The 19,274-nt window shown below is 40.6% G+C and overlaps 1 protein-coding gene across 1 annotated transcript in view; it reads right to left on the reverse strand.

The window, feature by feature from the left end:
* Positions 1 to 588: 588 nt before the first annotated feature.
* The window catches only part of LOC120570585 (bromodomain adjacent to zinc finger domain protein 2B-like), a 52,229-nt gene continuing 33,543 nt past the window's right edge, over positions 589 to 19,274 (reverse strand). The window contains 32 exon segments of the mRNA XM_039818982.1: positions 589 to 1,842; positions 1,942 to 2,085; positions 2,333 to 2,622; positions 2,768 to 2,898; positions 2,901 to 2,913; positions 3,419 to 3,554; positions 3,795 to 4,000; positions 4,184 to 4,338; positions 4,513 to 4,668; positions 4,825 to 5,110; positions 5,280 to 5,938; positions 6,046 to 6,190; positions 6,287 to 6,349; positions 6,455 to 6,689; positions 6,846 to 6,920; positions 7,370 to 7,593; positions 8,299 to 8,553; positions 8,990 to 9,130; positions 9,342 to 9,407; positions 10,490 to 10,522; positions 10,795 to 10,839; positions 11,194 to 11,259; positions 12,154 to 12,219; positions 12,522 to 12,583; positions 12,664 to 12,756; positions 13,301 to 13,511; positions 14,220 to 14,321; positions 14,506 to 14,614; positions 15,689 to 15,749; positions 16,714 to 16,992; positions 17,148 to 17,760; positions 18,379 to 19,035. Coding sequence (XP_039674916.1) covers positions 1,695 to 1,842; positions 1,942 to 2,085; positions 2,333 to 2,622; positions 2,768 to 2,898; positions 2,901 to 2,913; positions 3,419 to 3,554; positions 3,795 to 4,000; positions 4,184 to 4,338; positions 4,513 to 4,668; positions 4,825 to 5,110; positions 5,280 to 5,938; positions 6,046 to 6,190; positions 6,287 to 6,349; positions 6,455 to 6,689; positions 6,846 to 6,920; positions 7,370 to 7,593; positions 8,299 to 8,553; positions 8,990 to 9,130; positions 9,342 to 9,407; positions 10,490 to 10,522; positions 10,795 to 10,839; positions 11,194 to 11,259; positions 12,154 to 12,219; positions 12,522 to 12,583; positions 12,664 to 12,756; positions 13,301 to 13,511; positions 14,220 to 14,321; positions 14,506 to 14,614; positions 15,689 to 15,749; positions 16,714 to 16,992; positions 17,148 to 17,760; positions 18,379 to 19,035 — 5,925 coding nt within the window. The 3' untranslated portion in view covers positions 589 to 1,694.

A 19,274-nucleotide genomic window follows, 5' to 3' on the forward strand; every position in this document is an offset into this window, starting at 1 on the left:
GGCTGTAAAGTCAGTTTGTTTTTTTGTATCTCGCACAGCTGTTATCAGTCATTATCGTTATTAGGAGTTGCACAATGTTCACAGTCCATTTTTTTAAACTATAATTTCAATACAATATACAATTCTTAAGTAAAAGTCCGACATTAAAAGCAATACTTAATGTTATCACATAAATTCAAAGTAGGGTATTCATAATCAAGAATGGCCCTTTTCAGTGTTATATTTATATTATTGGATTATAATTATTGACGAATTGAAGTGGAAGCAGCATTTTAGGTTGTAGCTGGTCGATGTGGAACTCATTTTACCTACTTTACTCTGTTGGGCAGTTTTTTTTTCTAATAACAATGCTGCATATTGTATTTGTTGTAAATGTAGCATACTTTGTATCATTCCACTACTGGCACTGAATAAAATCAAACAATGCATTAACTCCATTTCAGACCATTTCAGTTAAGCATTAAACCAATATCAACCAGATACAAAGGTTTCAAATGAAAATCCATGGCTAAAAAATTGCAAGGCAATTATTATTAAAGATTTTACTTACTCTGAATACATAGGGAAGATAGTGAGGGCCTAACAGTGTTATTTTGAAAAACAGGTTTATTTTAATCTGTGCCACACACCCACTATTCAAAAATAATATTCCCACAAAAGTCGCTACTCATTTCACAATATTCATAAAAAATACAGTTACTTCAAGTCTCCTGACTTCAGCTGTCTTGAGATGCCTCCGGTGGACCATGACGGTCTGACTCCCAGCTGGATTAAAGCCCAGTGCAGGTTTCACGTCTGTCCACAGGATGTCTGACAAGACTGGCTAAAGGAAATGCTTGGAGATGAAACACTATATGCACCACATCAATTCTTTTCAGAGGAGAAGCTCGAAAGAGTTTTACATTTTGTGTAAGGGTTTCCTACAGTATATTGTGCAGGACACACTGAAAATAGAAAAAACAAAAACAAAACACACTTCTCCATACACTGTTTAGAGGTCAGAGGTCAGGCACTACAATACTGAGGAGACCACGTGTTTTGAGTGGATATTCAGCACAGGCAGAGTACAGTATAAGACATATGAAGTGCTACAATCATCCTTATGCATTTACAGTATTTTAACAAGAGTGCACTGTATGTACACTCTATACATGCTAGAAATTAGATTTGTAAATAGTGACAGTGATAACACCTTTATACAATTAACTCGCAGATTAACAGTAGTACTGCTGGCACCATACAGCCCAAAAACTGTAAACAATTTTTTTGATTGGCTTGTTCTAAAATCCATAAATCTTTAGATTTTTTTTTTTGATTTTTTTAAAGCTGAGTGCCATGTCTTGCTTTTTCTTAGAAAAGACTAACATAAATACTTGAGAAAATAAATACACACATATACACTAAGCTAAAGTACCGATGAAAAAAAAAGCCAAGGGCCTATCTAATGTGGAAATATTTCATTCCCAAATAAAATATTAAGTCCAAGAGTTAGTGCATTTTGATAAAGACAACAGTATTGCACTTTAAGATATTCAACAAGTGTGTTTTCTCAGCGGGAGAATTTGTCTTTTCACATTGCAGTGTTATTATAACTTGTTTGTTGATTTAGTGTCTCAGGTGAAGAGAAGGCCTCCAACACCAAAGAAGAAGTTTGATATGTAGAGAGTGGCGTAGACAGTCCACACTGTATTTGTTTACTCCAGCAGTTCAGTCCATCGCTTGTCAAAAAATCTTCTCATGCTGTGGCCGGCTTGTCCAATTTCAGAATCATCTTCGTTAAATGTTTCGCAGTTATCAAAAACCAGGTTCACGTCAACGATGAAAGTTTCCAAATTCAAGTACCTGTAATCGTTAGAAAAGGTTTTTACTTATATGCAGCACCCAAATCAAAAATGGAAAATTAGAAAATACATAGATACGCTGTGACAGAAGCACACATACTGGTTGTTGGTGAGCTTTTCTCTGATGGTGGAGAAGTCCATGGGTTTCTTGATGACCTTCCTGTATCCCGGGACGGCTTTCTGGTTGACGGGCGTGAGAAAGGGCCAAGCATCCTGATGGGCCTCCAGCTCAGCCAGCAGGACTCTGGAGAGAACAAGGGAAAAAATATATATAATTTCAGATCATTTCGATTTCATTTCACCAGTTAGAGAAAAGGTTTTTAAACGTCGTCAGATTACGTGTGATATGAAATTACATGATAAAATGGATGTTTTGATTTTGTCATGAGGATGGTTGTCTTGTATTCCAGGAGCTCATCTAAAAATCAATGTTTTTACAATGAAAAGAAGTAAAGTAAATTCTGCTATGCATGCAGGGAGTATGTGTTTACCGGCACGTTGCCAGCCCATTTGTGTTGTTGTCTTTGGCGGTTTTGGCTTTTTTCACACAGGAGACGGGGCTCTCATGGACGGCCTGGGAGCTGGGCGGGCTGTCGTCTCCTTTTCTCTTTTTGAACTCCTTGGTACCCTTCTTTGGCACGCTGTTGCTGCTGGCAGCCTCCTCTTTGATGAGCTCACCCGCCACAGATGGCTTACTGTTTCGTTTTACCTCACTGCCTTTTTTCCCTCCTCCAGCTGTTCGGCTCAGTTGCTTCCTACTCCGGGGGGATTGACCAATCTCCTGAATGACAGAACACACAGGTGACGAGCCACACAAAAACATAACATATTCAAATCAATGAATTGGATGTGTAAATGTGATACAGCTATGTTATCACTTGAGAATTAGATCTACTTAATAGTGGAATAAACACATGCTGATGTACCTTCGCAACACAAGTGGGACAAAACCAGTCGCCGTCAGGTACTGTAGTGATCTTTGGTTTCTGGCAGTAAGTGTGGCAGCCTTTGTCGCAGCCATCACAGAGTAAGAGCAGTTCCTCATTGTCCCCTTTTGACAGAGCTGGCAGTGCTAGAACCACCAAATATGTGTAGTCATGAATTTAAACTGAGATACATCACTATGAAAGCTAGTGATTTATGCCATTCTTTGTGGTCAGGCATGTTGAATGATGTTGATTTGTTACCGATTGTGCTAGATATGGTTGTTGCCTGGTAATGATGTATTGTAATTTGATGCTAACACACCATTCCTTTCTTGTCACCTCTAGCCTAAAAACAACCCCGCTTTAAGAAACACAAGCTGTGCAGATTTATTGTTGTCTTTGATTGCTTTCAGTAGGCTTATGTACTTTTAATAAAAAATAGAAACAATAAAAATTCAATAAACCAATCATTCATACAGTAGTTTTTATATTTAATATTTTGTGAAATGGAATGAGAAGCTGTGTAGCCTTAAAGATCAATCACCACAAAGAGAGACATCTTAAATGAGAGCTATAAATTGGTGCTTACATTTATTTATGATGAAACGATATAAACAAATCGGTGATTATGAGAGGGAGAGTGCCACTAACCACTTTCATGATGGATCGCTCCCAGGCGATGGATTTCTCCAGCTGCTGAATGCAGAGTGACAGCTGAGCTGAGCTGCGGACTTCACCGAGGGCTTTGCGCCACAACTTCATCCCCGGTGCCACCTCCTCCTCTCTGCTTTGAGGTCACAGAAAGGGAGACTGCAGCATCACTGTACAGCAACCACATATACAGTCTGCAACATTATTTCACTGAATGATAACAGCCATTAACAAGTGACTCCTGTTTAAGCAGCAGCCTACTGTGAGGTTAAGAATCTCCAGAATGAGTGTGGGATGGTGCAGGAGCAGGTACAGTGACATTATCCAGCCGGATCTGAAAGGTTGTACTTAAAAAGGGTCTTTTCTCTCTATTTACCTTCGCTCGATGTTTCTCTCCAGCTCTGCCAGCCTGATGACAGCTATATCAAGGGGATTGTCAGGCTGCCGCACTACGGTGCCAGGAAGTTCATCCTGGCTGGTTTCTCTCGGTGCTTTCTTCTCTGGAGCAGGGGAAGATAAGAGCTTGTGCTCATGATACACCAGATCCTCCCTCTCTGACTGGGGCTCAGGATGCATCCAACCCTGAGGGATACATTGTCTCATTTGATGACACAGTAATTAACATCAAGACAAAGTGAGGACACGGGACAAGGACAAGCATATATTGGATAATTACTCATGAAAATGAATTTGGATAAAAACAATGGCTCATTATCTATATGAGCTGCAAAAACATGAAAGAGTAGGATGCTCATTTGCCTGTACCTTGACCTGCAGGTGAGCAGAGACGACTTTCCTCTCCAGACCCTCGACCTGCTGCAGCAGGCTGATATCCACCTCCATGGCCTTCTCCTCAACACACCAACTGTCCACCGTCTCCTCACTCACCTCCCGCTTCTCCAGCTCTGCCACATCAATCGCTGCCACCACAGATGCATGCAAAAATTAGAAACTACTGTCTACTGAAAGCAAACGTATTATATTGAATGTTAAGGGAACAAATGCAGCATCGCAAAAGGTCAAATTACAACATTTTTATATCACTGCATGTTTGTTGACTTGACGTAAAAAAGGCAGAGCAAATGTGGACCAACCATCTTTGCTGTTGGCACAGAGCTGGGTCGTATACTCCATATGTTTTTGGATCTGTTTCTGCAAGGCCTTCTCTCTGATGCCTCGGCTATGAAGGGCCTTGACCAGACTGTGCAGTTCCTCCATGTCTGCCACCCTCCACCAGCCACACAGCATCTCTGCCAACACACATATGCACAAAACGTTTGTCACATAATTGTTACATTTTTAGCAACATAGAGAAGTTGCATAACTGAGTGACAGTCTATCTGGGCAGTGAATATCTTTAGTCCAGCATATTTGACTTGTGCATACTGGCAGTAAGCCATTCTTACCCTCGGGGATAGGCTGAGGACTAGGGTAGTCCTGGGTCTTGGCCACTTCCACAGCAGGGAATGACGCACAATCGGGCTTGTCACTCAGGGGCTCTGGGGTCTCACTCTTGTTGATAGAGTTGTTATTTGCCAGGAAGAAGATCATGTTGCCATTACCCTCTGTATGCTGGGAGGCTAGATGCAACATGGGGGGTAGAGAAGCACCAGAGAAGGGCAGGCTGGGACTTGCAGCGCTGGACATGTCGCACCGTGTCAGTGTGCTTTGATGAATGCCAGACTTTACTTGCTGAGGGGAAAAATACACACACACTTTAAATTATGATCAGATGCTACTTCCACATGCATAAAGTATAAGGCAATGCAGTGGTAGCACCTAAAGTTGTCCAACTTGTGTTATAAAAAAAGCACAACATGATCTGGAATAATTGTGACTGAGATTATGGTTATCTAACAACCTGAAGGACAGATGTCTGCATGTTATTGATCCCAGCAGGAGCACTAGAACTGGCTGAAGCTTCGGGATTAAGGGAGAGGGAGAAAGGGGATTTAGTGCTGATGGTCTGTAGCGGAGAGGAGGCGGCTGGAGGGCTGGAGCCGGAGGTAAACGAAGACTCGTCACAAGGAGAGCGAGGCAAGAGGCTAAACCACTGGTTGCTCTTTTCCTTTAGTATCTTGGAAAGCTGGTCGTCATGAAGGACAGAGTGAGGGCTGCAGGTTATCCAGGGACTACTTCTGAGCAGAGACGGCACTAAAGTATCTGTTTTATCTATCAGTCCCTGCTGAGTAGTGGCTGTCTGAGAGGTGGGGTATGAGGAATAAGATGCAGTGGTAGGGACTTTAGCAGAATGACTGTTGTGAGAATTGATGTCTGAATCTTGAGCCATTTTGGCTACTTCAAGGAGTTTGCTGAGCTTAGAGAAAGAGCCGGGTTTCTGGAGGAAGAGATTGAGGCTGTCTTTGTCCTGCTGGCCCTCTGGTGTGGTTGTATCGCCGTCTGTGCTCTGTGCTGGACTGGACACAGTTGGCTTCTCCATCTCTTCCTGCTGCTCTTCTTTTACCCTGAGCACCTGAGCAGTCCTCTGTCTTTTCTTCTCTTTCTCCACCTCTTCATAACCTGAGTAACATGAAAGGTCAGGCAAAGTGCACCAAAAGTTTCTATCCTGTACATGGTGAACAAGGACAAAAGTGAACAATATCTGAGTTATAATTTTTGGTTTGTACCTTCACAGCTCTCCATGCCTTCAACAAAGATGCCACTGCACTGCGGTAGGACCCAATAACGTCTCTTGTAGCGGTCCTGTCCAATCGTCATGGAGCGCAGTGAGTGAGATGAGTCAGATAACTTCTGTCTGATCTGACTCTGTTGCTGAAGAGACAGAGAGTACAGCAGGTTGAACCATGAGGTATTCATTGATGAGCTGATCCTGAGAGAGAAAAAAAACTCTCATAGGGTTTCATTTACCTTGTAGGTTTTCTCAATCTGTTTCTCTAGCTCCTCCATGCTGGCTGAGTGTACACTGTCGTCCTAGAAGAAAAGAAAAGAAGTCAGTAGTGTGAGGCCAGTGGACCGGCTGAACAAACGCTGATCTAAGCTGCTGGCTACAATAAAAGAATCATGGATGTCACTAACCTCCTCCTCACACATCTCTGCTTTCTTTCCCTTCTTTCCCCCAGATTCTTCTTCCTCATCGTCGTCATCGTCTACTTGGTCTTCACTGTCGTCATCTTCGTCCTCTTCCTCCTCACTGTCCCCTTCTTTCCTCTTGCATTTGTTACTGGCAGTGGGGATGACAAGGCTGTGGCTGTTTTCTCCCCCCACACTGCTGTCTCTCTTCCCTGTCTTCTTGGCATGAATGCTCCTGAGTCTTTAAACATAAAAAAAGGACAGGCAGGTTGTAGAGTACACATTCATGTAAAATTCAGACTAGATGAGAAACCCAGATTGTTTGCCATATCATTCAGAAAATGTTTAAGTGTAAGCACAGTCTTCCAATAACGACTTAGATGATGCACATACTTACTTGCGAAGTTTTCCTTCGACAACCCACTTATCCTTCCTCAGGTTGGTTATGTGATCTATGTTTTTGTCGATCTCACTGCAAAAGTATCAGACAACATTGACACAGATATTTCTTTGACCTTTTTTGTATAAGAAGAGCACCATGTTTTTGTGTCACACTTTAGTGTGCGCCAGATGTGTTTCAAAGTGTTTCCAGTTCTACTGAAAAATTGATAACACGTAGTTTGATGCAACATTGTGAAACTGTCCATCAAACCACGATAAGTCTTATTCCTTTTCGTACTTACGTTATTGCATTAAAATTGAAGCCTTCATAAATAAAACAGGCCAATACTTTCCACTCTCAGGCAGAGATTAACTTGCTTGCTTCTGGTACATAAGGAACACTTGTTAATACAGACTTAGAATGACCAGGATTTTTTTTTAGTGGTAGTTTAGTTCATTAACAGTACTGCCCTACAAAACTGCTTTTTTTTTCATAAGTAAAAATCAAAGATGACTGTCAGAAGGAGGCAGGATTCTTACCTGATCACAGCCTTACTGCAGCAAAGCTCATTAACCAGGAATGCCAGCATGGAGGCCTTCTGTGGCGGGCTGTGGGCCTGAAAGGCCTTGGTCCTGAGGCTGAGGGCCAGAGCAGCCAGCTCTGTCTGCTCACAGTGACCCTCCATGTAGATCTGCAGGATCTCAGACACGTTGTCTCGGTTGATCCCCACATTAGTCAGGTGGTCCCCCAAGGCGGTCTTATTCTGAGAGAAATATGTGTTTAAAAAAAAAAAAGTTTAGTGGTAAAAACAAAACAAACCAAATACTTTTTTTTAAACAACTAAGTTACAACCAGAATATCTTTTTATATACTGTGACAAAGAGCAGGGCACGAGTGAAATGTATAGCCCACAAGAATGCAATGGGAGTAAAGCACTGTCCTTTTGAGCAACTTTGTTAATTTAATTAAGTAATGTCAAGTGCTTAAGTGACTCCTGGGATGTGTCATGAAACATGATGTTTTAGTTGAGAGTTTTGATATGTCTTGTCCTTGTATGCACATCTCAAAAATATTTGACACAGCCTATGACAGCCTCTTAATAGGAAGATATGTAATAATGTATTGTTGTGCAAGTACATCCTACATCCTACAGCACACAGCATGGACAAATGGCTTTGGGGAATGTATGAACATTGTGGTTTCAAATGTACAGTATATGTGTACTAACAGCTCTAAACACCGATACCCTCCTAAACACACTCTTCATTTAGATGCACAGAGCCTGAGGACAATTCTAAATAAATTCTAGCATGTGTGTTCTGAGTGAAAAGTGATTTTTGTACAATAGCTACGTCTGAAACAATACATTTTATGGGCACACAGTAGCAGGTGTGTTTTTGTATGTTTGTATATGTGCACATGCACAGTAAATTACAGTACCATTTACAATTCAACAACGGACTCTCACCTTATGACCTGCAGGTATACCAGGATCACACACAGCTGCAGACAGCATGCTCACCAGCAGGTCCTGCACCTTGCCCAAACTGTCCCCAGTGTTGAGCAAGCCCTCTTGAAGGTCACTTAGGTTGAGCATGTTGGGATTTATATCTAACCTCAGGACCTTTCCAAAGCTGCGCAGAAACTGCAGCACCATCAGGCAGTCAGAGAAGGTACTTCCTGATAAGACCAGACCAGGGATCCGGGACCACTCTGGAAGTGGCTGGAGAGAAATAAAATCTTTAGTTTTTTCAGCATTTCTTGTTTCACACTAGTTTGTCTGTGAAATCCTGTTCAAGAAATCTTATGCTCAGTAACACTCTGTTTGGTGCTATTTCATCAGCAGCCACTTGGTGGCAGTATTTTGACCTACACCTGCTTTATTTATTAATCAATTCCAGATGCTTTCAGTGATATTACACTGACATCTATTTTGGTAGATCTTATAGTGAAACAATGAAACCATAAAATTGTCAAAAGCATTTTTAATCTTCATGCCTATAGCCCCTACAGTGATTATACTGATTGATTTTCATGTCAAAGAAATCACTGTGCTGGTCGAAAATCCAACCTTTTCCATCTACTCCACAGATGGAGACTATTCTTGGTGAAATACATTGGCTCTCATTTTCATCTGCTAGCAGCACCACAGTGTATACCTTATGATCTGCTAAACACATGTCTTCATTTGGTTTCTTCAGCTCCTTTGCTTTTTCCAATTCCAGTCTTCTGAGCTCCAGTTTCCTCTCCTTGTTTAACCGTTTCTCATCCTTCTTCTCTTTTTTCAGACGCTCTTTCTCCTATAGCCAAGAGAAAGTATTATTGACACTGCTGCAGACTACTCAGAATTACAGAGGGTGGAAAACACAAACTATGACCTCAATTACCACATTGTTGAATCATCCAAAAAATGTAATTACTAAGGGAAAAAACAGTATAGCAGGACACAGGAGTGGGAATGACTGGAAACGAGGGTAACAAGGGTATGTGATCAGAGCAAGCGTTACCCACCTCTGCCTTCTTACGGGCCTCCACAGCCTTAATGAGCATCATGTGCTGCCTGCGCCTTTCCCTCTCCTGGCAGAGCACAGACACATAGTTTCTTTTTTATTCATAGTTCAAACTACTTGAGGAGAAAAATATCTAATATATAAACTGTAAGCATACATATATGCAGTACACAGTATGAACCCCCTGACATGCACAGTAGAAGGAGAAACACAGATCACCATTTGTCATCGGACAAAATGTTGCCCATTGGGCCGTAGTTAAAGTGTAAAGAAAAAAACCCACAACAGTTAAATCAAGTGGAACACAATGACTGACAAAAAAGCTACATCGCACGTAATGATGCACACACAAAGCATAAGCTCAAAGTTAGAAACAAACAGCCATTATTAATCTGAGGATGTCGGCAAGAAGGCAGACTGAAAAGGTACAGGCCAAGAGGTTTAGAACTATAAGCAGTAAATATTAAGTGTCTCAGGGACAAGCAAAGCACATAATTTATAATCAACTGATGTCGCATGAAACTATCTCCTAAAAAACTAAATTATATTTTAACTCTTTATTTACTGTGAAAACTAAACTATGGAGTCTGTCTATGCTATTATTGCCTCCCTTACAGTTAAGATATATTTAGTGAGAATAATTATGCAAATTTACAACCATGATAAAACATTTAAATCTCAAATGATGAAAAACAAGAGTTTAGTTTCCATTAACCTAGTGGTGTAAATCACTGGCAAGAACACAAACTGCATATTGATTTTTCTCAGGTATTAGAATGAATGAGAAAGTTGGCTCACAAACGCTTTAGAGTAAAAGGATTTTGAGCACCTATATTTAATCAATCTAAAACAAAAACAATGTAATAGATAGTTGGTGTTCTTTCAGGCATTTCATTTCATTAGAATGTTTTGCATCCTCTTATATTTTCTGTGGAGTTAAGGTGTTTTTGATCGTATTGGCCAGATAATGGATGTGTTTTCTTTGAGAGACAAATAGCGCAGACGTATGCAGTGCACCGTTCTGGAAAAGCCATGCACAAGGATGTAGAATGACTGCAGCCAATGCTACTCTTTAGGCATTGCAATGATGGCAACCATTTATCACAACAGGTTCACAATATGTTGTTAAATGTACAGAAACAAACATACCCATACCATATCTAGTCTATGCCTCTCCAACTCCTGGTAGAAAGAGTTGGCAAAGTATTAAGAAATAGAAAATCACAGAAGAAAATCAATGCAAGAAAAATACAACTGGTAAAGTCAAATACAAAAATACACCCAAGAGAACCCTAAAGCATCATTTGACAGGCTATATTGTGCAAAATAATTCCATTAGGCTACCAAAAATGATCATTAGTTAGAGACCATCTCCAAGACATTACATTATAAAGAGTAAGAATGGATTTGGTATAATGTGGTCATGGATAATAATTAATAAAACAAATACCGACCTGGTGCTTCAGTATGACAGCTTGCAGTCTTCGTATCTCCTTCTCCTTTTAGAAAAAAAGATGAAGTCAATTAAAAACTAAAACATATACACACACATTTAAGTTCCAGGCCTCTAGACTTCATTGGTTAAAAATCTTTCATAGATACATGTAGAACGCAAGGAGATGATCCAACCTCTTTTATCACAGTGATTAACCAAAGCAAGGAAAATCTCTTTTGCACTGACAAGCAGCACAATGGAGCAAAAACATTTAACTGCAGCCAAGCAGGGGCAAAACACTGGCTGGGAGTCAGGGGCATGAAGGATATTTGTGGCAGCTTACAAGGGAGCAGGCTGTCTTATGTTTTAGAAGCAACAGTTTACAATCACGTTTACAATCACGGTTTGTTCATCTCACCTTGTTTCGCTTCTCAGCCTCCAATATTTTGGCATTGGCTGCCTCTTCTTTCTTCTTTCTTTTTACCTGTACATACAAAAGGTCATGCAACAGACAGACTAATGTAAAACACATACAGTACATATACCACATACAACATTTGATTGGAGCAGCAAACTCTGATTAATGAAAATCAGATCACAAAAATCATCAAGTGAAAACAATAAAAGGACTAGGACAATTATCTTAAATATATAAAATACATGTAAATCTAGTTTGTAAAAAGGATATTAATTAGGTGTTGTACTTAATATTATGTATAAGTTTGGTATGTGTTTGCTAGATTGCTTCTTTTTTTTTTTATCTGTTAATGCCTTCAATGGAAAATATTCCACAGAAAAGCTAAATAGTGCCAGTGGCTCACTGATAATGTCACATCTAACATGAAGAAATCTTGAGCAATGACATGATTATTTCCTCCCAATAACACTGAAAGACAAAATGGCTACAGTTATTATGAAACACCAGCAGGCAGTGAGAATAAATTAAGCAACATTTCTATCAGTAATTATAGCCACAACGAAATCCTGTTAAGAGCTGCTTGCCAAGCGTGTCAACTGAAATTTGATTTATAAAAGCTAAAATACTTCACAGCTTCTATTAGTGACAGAATGCAAAATATGTATTCCACCTAGCCATGGTAAACTCTGGGCCACCTCTTACTTAATGAAATACTGTATTTTGTATTAAGAACAATCATGGTCTAAGGAGATTGTCATTGTCATTGTCACTTTTGCAAAAAACCAATTAGGCATTAGTCACATCACATACTCACTAGATGTGACTTAAAGTGGGAACACATAATTTAGGAATAGCCTTTGTTTTGTCCGTTTTTTTTTTTTTTTTTTTTTTTCCAAATCTTAGCAACAGCAGAAAGGAAGTGTTTTTTAGAATGTTTCTGCAATAACTTTCAGGACGAACCTCGAGAATGTGCTGTGCACGGAGTTCTTTCTCCATACGAATTTGCTGAATGCGCTTGATCTTCTCCTGGTAAAAGGATGAGGGCAAGATCAAATGAATTAACTGTTAAGTCATGCATGTTATAGAGTGGTGGGTGGGTGGTGGTGGTGGGGAGGGGAAGTACAGTGGGTCTATGCAGATGAGGAAGGAAGGTGCAGCATTTAAAAAGGATAGCAACTTCCTTGTAGAATTTCAAAAGCAATTCAACTGTGTTAAAAACCTTTTTTCACCTTGCAGCACACAAACTCTGAATATGAATAGAGCAGCTGAAGATGGCTATGAAGCTTTGAACCAAAAATTAAACAATGCATTCAAAGTAAAGTCCTTACTTGCTGTTTAAGAATCTTTATCTGCTCCCTCTTTTTCCGCCTCTCCTCTGCAGCCATCATTGCTGGAAGACAAACAAATTAGGCTTGCGCACAGCATTATGATGCAGTGTTAGAGAAGAGTGACTGGAGAGTAGCCATTTACCTTGTTGCTTCCTTGCCTCTTTGGCTGCTTGCGCCATGGCCTGCTTCTCAAGTTTCCTCATCATTTTGATCTGAGCTGCCTGTCGAGCTATTTCTACAACATGATGAAACGTGTTACTGAACACATCACAGACCTTATTAAAAACTTAAATGAAAAGTGACCCACAGATACTCTTACAATTCCCCAAATCCCTCTCAACAACCTCCAGAGAAAGTGCCTGGATTTTTTGCAACAAGCCATTGTGTTTATGTGCAATAATGGCAATGTGGCCTACTGAGACATCAATATTGCTGCCTCTTCCAAGAATTTTGAAGAAGATTTTTTTTATCATGTGTGAATCTCAAAAGAGCCCCTTACAGCTTGATTTTGAGGAATTGACACCAAAACATTCGCCACAGATATTTTAGATTGTTAAAACTGGTTCTGCTATTAACCTCCTCTATAGAGCTATTGAAGGTCTTTGAAGCTGAGCTGGAAATATAATGAAGTGATCACTTTATCACCAATTGGCCAATTAATGCACCAAACCACGTGAGAAAATAAATGATACAATATATAGCCAATATTTGTTGGTGTTATAATGGTTGATTTTCTCTTGACCAGGTGCCACTGACAGTTTTGGAAGATGTAAACTGACCTTGAGCCTCAAGTTTGCGTAACAGCTTTGCATCACTGACATCTTGGAAGTTATTTTCACCAATATTAAGAGGATGAGAATTCCACTGTCTGGCCCGAGTGCCATCACCTATCTGCTGGCGCTTAGACTGTGTGCAATGACTGCGCCGCCCGTCCATCGCTATGATACTGGGAGCGATCTCGTCCTCTGCCAGCAGGAACCACTGTAAACCCTGGTTATCAGACCGAGAAGAAAGACAGATTAAAACCAACAAACCAAACAAAAATTGGCTAGACTGATTATCTCCTCATTGCTTTAATTTGTGGATTTTCATGTTGACCAGCATAACTACTCATTGCATTGAGGCTGTGACTACACAACATGCCTCAGAATGCATTTGTTGTGCTTTTCCTGCCTGTAGACAACAGACTTTTTCATGCTTAAAACATTTTTTTAAATTCATTTTTCATTTCATATAAAGGACTTTTGTCATCTAACGGTTTAATCTCTCTTTAATCAAATTTTTAAAACAAACACAGATGCGTGCATTGTAATTTCTATCAGTGCAATTTCATCAACTACAAAGTGCAGCTTTAAGGTGGACGTCGATCACACAACCACAATAATAGATTGAGATATATATATATATATATATATATATATATATATATATATATATATATATATATATATATATACACACATATACACACACATACACACACACACACACACACACACACACACACACACACACACACACACACACACACACACACACACACACACACACACACACACACACACACACACACACACACACACAATTATATTATATATTTCTTTTCCATCTATGATTAAATACAATATTTTTTTATAATAAATGTCAACATCCTTCAGTGATGAAACTAAATTTTTAACACAAAAAGAATTCATTTACCTCAGGTCCTTCTCTGGCTTCATAGAAGTCACCAACTTTAATTTTTGTACTGAAGCTGAAATTATCCCGTGAGATGTCGGTTATTCCATTCCGGAGTAAGTACTGTACACAAAAGAATAATGCATTATTAATTACAGCAATATTAACTGATAAATCACCAAACACACATCATCAATTCCCACCTGAGGGAAATGACTTAATGCTATGCTGATGCAGTGAGCATGTGCAATCATTTAAGGCTTTAAATCTACTTTCAACAAAATAAAGTGACACATTGTAGATTTACCTTCATTACATCAGGATACTGACGCAGTTTCTTTCCACATGGAGCAAAGTAAGCCACCTCTCCTTGTAGACGACCTGCCACCGTCCTGATTCGGGTCTCTCTCTGCCACCTGAGGAACAAAAAATTGCAAATATACAAGGTACAAAACAATGTCATAACCACTGTGGGCTGTATTCATTCATCATTGATATTATATATACTATTATAAATATACTGTATTTTACTTTTAGCTGATTGTTTCTCTCATTCAAGTTCTCTGCGGCCTTAGCATATTGTTTTAGTGTCAAGACAGATACACATCATCCTCTTGTTAACAGCAGCAAGCAAACAAGAAGATAAACTATGTAAATGATGTACAGCTGTGTAGTGTGTGGCCTTGTCGTCCTCTGACCCTTATAGTAATCACACTCCTAAATGGCCATGTGCCAAGTGGGGCTACCCCTTAGTTCCCATGAGCTCCGCTGGAGAGTAGCCATGGCTTACACACAAGACATGTAGGCTGTTATCCCACACAGAGCAGGGGCTGATATACAGTCTTATGGCCTCTGTTTCCTGTGAACCTGCTGATGAAAAACATCCCTAGAAGATGAAAGACGCTCTGATCCAAGGCTGCAGAATTTGTGGGCAGGGAGCTGCTAATGTTGCATGCCTGTGTTGAGGCTGGCTGCAATTAACCCCTTGATGCTGAAGTGCTGGGCCTCATTTCATTTCCTGCCTACTGCTCAAGATTGGGGTTTTTAAGGCCCCTAAAAGGAAAGCAAGGATGTTTTTTGTGGTCTACTCCTACTAAGCTCTTGATGAAAACGTCACTGTCCTAAAATCAGGAATCTAGTGGTGCTTTTTACAGTAACATTTACAGTATTTATTCAGGGTTAGAGTGAGGGTCTGAATCTTTCTTATTCATTTTTCTTACTGGGGTAAATGTGTCAACACTGAAAGATTTCTCGATCAAAAACAAAGTGATCATGTGTCTTGGGCTGCTCCACAAAGTTAAGATGACCACAGAGGACCTTTTAGAAAAGGTCATTCATCAGCCTCCAGTGAGCTGACATTTTACTACAACACCAATTGCATAAACACAAATAATACAGGCAGTATAACAGTAAGGAAAAAAAGGAACACAGTCAGACTGTCAAACCTTTATGAGTCTCTTTTAATGTGAAGTGCAAGCACAATATCTTACCCAAACTCAAGAGGCAACCGCAGAACTCTCTCATCCGTTACTCTCCTCCTCTTCCCCGATCCTAGAAAACAGGAGAAATGACTCAGCGCTTTTCACACCTCCAGTGGGACGTGAACAAATCCATAAACCTGCCATGTTTACGGATATATCCACTACACAAAATAAGGAGGGGGGCACATTATTGCAAATATAAAACCACAAACAAAAAGGAGATCATTTTAGACATCCATTTATTGTTTATATTTATATATTTTTATATATTAAATAGCTAACTTTATAACTACACTTATATGACCATACAGGTCAGTGGACAGGTCACAGCAACATAAATAGCAAACAATATTCAGACCATTTGACACATAAGAGAAGTGCAAAACACAGGATTAGAGCTTGTACAGCAACAAGCCTCACTGCCACCATGACAGTTAAGTGGTTTTAGAGGTGGGGATAGTGTAAAATTCACATCTAAATTACTTAATAAATGTAAAAGTTTATAAATGTGTCATTAAGAGTAATTCACGGCATACTGCTGTGACATGATTTTTCAATGACTGCTTTTAAAAAGGAAAAAGAAAAGAATACTTTTCCATTATGGCAATACAGAATCCAGCACTTTTAGTAGCGTAATATACTCCGTGACTCATCCAGTATCAGATGTGTAAAGCACCTGCCTGGGTTATTAAAGCAAAAGCTGCCGGGGACCATCAAAACAATGACGCAACCAATTTCTTCCAGAGAGCTCATTTTAACCTGGAACCATTGAGTACATTCGTGTTTTCATACTGGAGAAATAAGCATGCTTTTTCCACTGATGGGTTGGATAGTCTGAATAAGCAAAGTGAGTGGGGGAAAAATAAACATCATGCTGACTTTGGTCATGATCCTACTCTGTTATCTGAGTGAGTGAGTGAGTGAGTGAGTGAGTGAACACTTTCCTGAAAACTGAATCACACATTAAAGTATCTTATTAAATTGTAAACTGAAACTGGATGCATTTGGCTTTCAGGCAAACCCAGATTTGTTACCTGGGAGTGTGGCAAACTTGAAGGGAGGCGATAGGGTGCTGTGGTTACTCAGTGCCCCTGAGCTGGTCACTGTGGTGGTGGCGAGTAGGCTACTTGGTAAACTAGGAGGCTTGATGATCTTCAGGTTCAGCAGGGAGCAGTCGGCTGAGAGGTTCAAAGAGGACGCTTTAGCGAGTTTCAGGGGAGTCCTTTCTGCATCGCTGTCTGCTTCGGTCTCACCGCGCTCCTTCATATCATCCTCAGAGCCATCAGAGTCGCTATCCAGATTGCTCCCCGACTCTGCAGAGGATTCCAGCGTGACACAGGGAAAAAAAAATGATATCCTAATTAGCATTCTTTTCACAACCAAACCTCATCTAACATCTTATATCTGCAATAACATGTTGTCATTGGCATTTCTTTGTTCAATTAAAGAAAGGTCTGTTGAATCTAACCTGACAGGCTACTGCCAGAATCTTCATCCTCAATATCGTCTTCATCGTCTTCATCATCAAAGTCATTTCCTAAAGAGTCGTCTGAGTCCCTGCTGCTGTGTATATCAGACTCACTACCTCTGACTGAGTCTACCGGTGGATAAGATGAGTTGGTTTTAGAGAGGCTCTTTCCTGTATTCAGAGACTTGGGAGTGCTAGTCTTCATTGTTCTGTGAGCAAGACCTGATGAGGCTGAACATTTAAGTGGGGAAGCAGAGATGCCCGACATCTCCTTAGTGCCAGTGCTTAGGTTGATGGGCGTGGGATAGGGAGGGCTGGTGGCTACCAGGAGGGGCTTGCTACTTGGGGTGCTGTTCTGGCTGCGTGGTTTAGTGAGGAGGGCCAGAGGGGCATCCTGAACTGCGCTGTGGATCACTCCATTAAGGTGGTGGTTCAGGAACAGATTGGTGTCATTGCTGTGTGGAAGAGACAGACTGCTCAACGTATCTGATGAATGTTTATGCTGTGTCAGCAACGACGAAGAGGATGCTGAATTTCTGTGACTTTTAAACCAGTTCTGGCTCTTAGGTCGCAGAGAGAAAGCTGGCTTCAGGGAGTCCTTGGAGTGGTGGGGCTTCAAAAGTAAAAAGGAAAAAGAAAAAGGAAACAAAGAAAAAAAAGGAAGTAATTATACAAGCTGGCTGTCACTTATATTACATTGCTGTGGGCTGTGAATGAAGGAATTTAAGGTGTAATAAGAGACAGGGACAATGACAAGCAGGCCCAAGCCTGTCAACTACAGTACAGTAAAGAAAAAAAAGGATGCTGTGGAAAATATTTTCAAATTGTTCGGCTTCCTGCCATTATGCGACTCTAGCTGTCATCTTGTATTTGTTGCTATTGTTATACTCAATCAAAATTCTGTATTTAATGTACCACCATCATTAAAAACCTCTTGTTACAGACTGCTACAGTTTCCCTCCTTTTCAAAATAGTGACAATAACTGAGTCCTTAAAAGAGACAGATTTCTCCTCTTCTGATAACAAACATCCCAGAGCGTAACAGAGCTAATTGCTTGTCAATTTTGTGAAGTATTCCCAGTAGAGCTAAATGCATTGTCACTTCTCGTCATATAGCGGTCAGACTCACATGCGGTATATATATAAAAAAATGTTGCACCTTTGGCAAAATTCATATAAACAAAACAGAATCAGCTTCAATGCAGCCATGTGAATAACAAATATAACTCACCTGTTTTAATTTAAAACTGTTCAAGTGTAATGATCTTTCGTCCATAAGGTTTCCACTGCTCTCCTTTATGCCATCAACCAGCTGGGTGTGCTTCAGAGAGGGCATCAGGAATTTGGATTTATGGAGGTTTAGGGGAGGCTTTTGTGAGGCTAACAGTGTTGGTGGTCTGGGTATAGAAGAGAGGGAGAGAGGCTTGGGTGAGGAACACAAAGACAGGGGTTTTGAAGGGGAACAGAGAGCATGAGGTTTGGGAGAGGAGGCAACAGGGCTATGCTGTGGTGAGGACAAATGAGAGAACTGCTTTGGTGAGGTGGAAGGATGTAAGTGTTTAGGTGTGTTGGAGAAGGAGATGGGGTTGGGTGAGGACCTGGAGGGCAGAGGAGAGGACTCCCTGCGGGACGCTGCTAGGGGGCTGTTGCCGGCTGCCAACCCAGTGGCCTGGATGACACTGATGTGCTGCTGGCCTTCCTCCTCTGAAGTCCTGGAGCTCTGGAGGAACAGCGCTGCGGACTGTGACAGGCCAGCAGAATGAGAAGAGGACTGCAAGCGGTATGGGGAAGTCAAAGGAACAGTGTCACGATGACCGTCTTGAGTTGTATTTCCATCTGCAGTGCAAGGTCTCTTCTTTTTACTCTCAGACGTGTTCTGTGTCAGTCGCTAAGTAGGAGGATGAGGAAAAGACAGCATGTCATGTCAGCTCCTACGGAGAGAGCCTCACAGTGGCAGCTCTGTCAGCTAGCACATACATCCAGTCTGCCGCCCACCACCATGGCTGCTTTTGACAAACCATTTAACATTTACTTCTTAGAGAGCAAATTGGTCAGACACTAACTAACTTATTTTCAGCTTAGTACATTAATCTGAAAATAAACAAAAAAAGGGAAAATCTTTGTCAA

The sequence above is a fragment of the Perca fluviatilis genome, chromosome 12 (assembly GCF_010015445.1).
Source record: "Perca fluviatilis chromosome 12, GENO_Pfluv_1.0, whole genome shotgun sequence".
In the NCBI taxonomy this organism is placed as follows: domain Eukaryota; kingdom Metazoa; phylum Chordata; class Actinopteri; order Perciformes; family Percidae; genus Perca; species Perca fluviatilis.